This window comes from Canis lupus, chromosome 8 (assembly GCF_003254725.2).
Source record: "Canis lupus dingo isolate Sandy chromosome 8, ASM325472v2, whole genome shotgun sequence".
NCBI lineage: Eukaryota > Metazoa > Chordata > Mammalia > Carnivora > Canidae > Canis > Canis lupus.
In genome coordinates this window covers 2,719,350-2,722,971 of record NC_064250.1, presented here as the reverse complement: position 1 = coordinate 2,722,971, position 3,622 = coordinate 2,719,350, and the positions used below count along the sequence as shown (strand labels likewise).

At 41.7% G+C, this 3,622-nt stretch overlaps 1 gene segment (V, D, J or C); it reads right to left on the bottom strand.

Annotated features, from left to right (window-relative positions):
• Positions 1 to 1,761: 1,761 nt before the first annotated feature.
• On the bottom strand, positions 1,762 to 2,897 carry LOC125755651 (T cell receptor delta variable 1-like). The segment is given in 2 exon segments: positions 1,762 to 2,069; positions 2,237 to 2,897. Coding segments are annotated over 2 exon segments (363 nt in total).
• Positions 2,898 to 3,622: the final 725 nt, after the last annotated feature.

The following is a 3,622-nucleotide window of genomic DNA, read 5'->3' as shown; positions in this document are numbered from 1 at the left end:
AAGCAAGAGGGATCCCTGGGTGGCGCAGCAGTTTAGCGCCTGCCTTTGGCCCAGGGCGCGATCCTGGAGACCCGGGATCGAGTCCCACGTCGGGCTCCCTGCATGGGGCCTGCTTCTCCCTCTGCCTGTGTCTCTGCCTCTCTCTCTCTGTGTGACTATCATAAATAAATAAAAATTAAAAAAAAAAATAAAGCAAGCAAGAATCTTTAGATGGATGTTATAAGGCAATTCATCAGGCAGCACTAAGCAAGGTGACCCTGAATAGGAAGAGTCTGAAGCGGGGAGAGAACAGGTAAATGTCCAGTACAGTAACAGGTTCAGGTGTTAAATCTGTCCCTCCTCCTTGCTACCCTGGAAGATGTGGGAGGAAAGAGCTGAACAACTGATCTAATCTGAACAGTTTAAAGAGTTGTGACCTTTCTCAACTGCAGCAATCCAAAAGCTTTAAAAAAGTAATTTTAAAGTATTTTGTTTGGTTAATTCGTTTTATCCAATGTTGTCTTTATTATCTTTTTTAGTTAGGTCTCTTTTGGTTGCAAGTGATAGAAAACCCAACTCAAAATAATTTATAAAAAAGCGAAAATAATTTCTTGCGTTTTTGGTGTCTTCCCTTTATCTCTTTGTGCCTATGACTTTGGTGCACCTGTCCCCTTCCTCCTGCCAGAATTGAGTTTCTTTGCCTAAAGGCTTTCTCTTACTGCCCAGCCTGCTTGACAGGTCCAAGTGCCAAAGAAACAATACTCAGAGAATCAACACTCATATCCACAGACACTCATATCCTTCCATCCATGACACAGAATTTGGGGGCTCCGTAACTTAGTTCCTTTGGCCCCCAGGAAGGATGAGTTGAGGCAAGTGTCTCACGCTGGTTCTCAGAGGTTCCCCGGTAGGATGAAACTCTGGGTGCCCACAGTGGCAGCTGGCTTAAGAACACACGTGCCCTTTATTGGCTGACTTCCCTTCCTGTCACTCTTCCCAGGACCCCTAAGATCACCTCCCAACTAAACCACTTACACTAGAATCCTTTTCTGGAGGAACAGAAGCTAAGGCAGCTGGGTTATACAACTGAAAAATCCCAAGTAGATTTCTAATCACTAAAGGGTCCAGGGCCTCAAACAATATTATGGGAGCTCAGTTTCACCTTCTCTTTTTCAGGATCATTCTTTTCATTTGTGGTGGGAAGAGGGCTGCTGGCAAGACTAGGTTTCCATTCCAGCCTCTGACATCCCCAGCAGTATTCCTAAGAATTTCATATTAATTTTTGGGATGGAGGCTTGGGTCAGGCATCCATCATTGAACCAATCATTGTGGCCAGAGAGGTGAACTATGTTAATTGATCAGAGAGCGCAAGGGTGGGGTCAGCCTCATCTACACCCAAACATGGGGTAGGAGGAGACATGGCTTGATTATCCAGGGAAAGTCCAGATGTTGTCACCAAGAAAGGAAGGATAGATGGTGGGCAGGTCGAAAAGACAGATGCATATCTCGATTAGCTATGTGATCATGCTTAGGCACAAGACTTTGAATTGAAAATGCTCTTGAGGCTGGGATTTTATAACCACAACTCTTTCTTTGATACCAGATGTGGGAAGATTGTTGCTAGAACATTCATAAGCTTCCTCTCTAGACCCACTAGTGCCACCAGTGTGCCTTCGTGTCTACCCTTTTCCTGTCCTGCGGGTTGTTTTCTAAGCTCCTGGAGCAGGTGGCTGTTTCACGCTGAGCTTAGGGGGTTTTTGTAAGGCTCCCCTGTCACTCCTCTCACCGTGGAACTTCTCCAACAGCACAGAAATAGACGCCTGAGTCTGTAAGCGTTAAGCCTGTGATGGTGAGCGTTAGAATTTTGTTTCCTTTCTGAAATGACACAGAATATCGTCCTTTCGAAGAGCTGGTGCTATCAGAATAAATACTCATGACTTCAGTCATCCTCTCACCGAAAGGCTGTTGATACCAGTTCATCACATAGTAGTTAAAGCTGAGGGTGAAGCTGCAGTCCAAGGTCACAGATTCTCCCTCTTGTTTATACACTTTATTCTGAGATTGACGGACCGTCTCTGAATTGCTGGAACCTGTAGAAAAGAATAAGACTTAGCTGCTGATATTGCTCCCAAGAAAGCTGTCACAAATAGCTAGCTTTTGACCCAGAAAACAAAGGGGGGAAAGGCACAGTTAAGTTCTCTTCTAAATTATTTCCCAAACCTCCTTTCTCAGGCCCCAGCAACAGTTAGCTCCCTACCAAGGTGGATGAAGGCCGCCACAATGCACAACACAGCGGGCAGTCTGGACTCCATCCTTGGGGTCCTTCCCGCTGGTGAAATGGCTTTTGTTTTGCCTGCCACCTGCCAGGCCTTTTGCAGTGTCACTGGAGCTTGGTGGCCCTGTGGCGTTTCTTCTATAGAGCTGGAAGCTGCGTTTCTGCACACGCAAGCTGAGTCACACTTCCTGCTATCTGCTTGCCTCCTGCCTCTCTTCCTCCAGGCCTCTCTTTTCTAATTGGTCTATAACATGCCACGTCTTGTTTATGGTAAAAGAAAACTTGTCCAATGTAGACATAACCAGAGAGGAGAAAGTAGACAATAAAATCCAACTGTAATCTCATTACCCAGAGATAAATACTGCTAACATTTTGTTGTGTTTCTTTAGGTATTTTTTTTAATGCAAATATGCATACTTTAATGGAATTGAGATCAAATTAAAATTTTTTTGTTTATCATTATGTTTATGAATATGCCATCATGTCACTTAACTGTTTGTGAAAATGTGATTTTTACAGCTTCACAGTACTCTGTTGTAAAAGTGTAACTGAATTTGCTTAAACATTGCTGTTTGATATTATTTTGTTTCCTCTTTTGAGTGGTTTAAATAAGATTCAGTGGATATTGTAAATATAAGTCTTTGTATTTCTGACAATTTATTTGTTAACTACATTATTTTAAAGTTTTTAATTATGGAAACTTCAAACATCTACAAAAGAGAGAAAACCACATGTACTCACTGTCCAGGTTCTACAATTATCAACTCATGGCCAATCTTATTACTTTATACCCTCATCACCCTACACATCTATACCTCTTCCAGTTCTGTTTAAAGAAAATCCCAGACATCGTGGGCTTGTGTACTTTACTCAGGAGACACAAAATACCAGATTGTCTTTTGGTGTATGTTGTGTATGTGTGTGCATTTTGTTAGTGTCTATTGGTAAGCAATGACTAGATCTGTTGTTATCAACAGATAACAAACCAACTAGGAGTTGGTTTGCAAAATGATAATATTCTAATTATGTCATTTCTACTTTGTTTATAAACTTGATAGAAGTATTTCTATAAAGATAATTTTTCCTTGTCAATTATTTGATTATTCTTTGAGGTTAAGTATGTGATTCTTTCCATTCATTTATCAGTTTTCACAGTAATGAGCTGATAACCTGTAGGGTGATCAACAATCCCTGTTTGCCTGAGATGCAGGGGTTTCCAGGACACAAAGTTTTCTGGTACTAATACTGAAATAGTACCAAACAAATCCCAGGCAACTAGGATAAATCTCCAAAAATCTTTGAGGAGCATTCTCTTATGAACTCAAGGATTTACACGGTGTGTTTCATGATCTTACTGATGTGGGAATT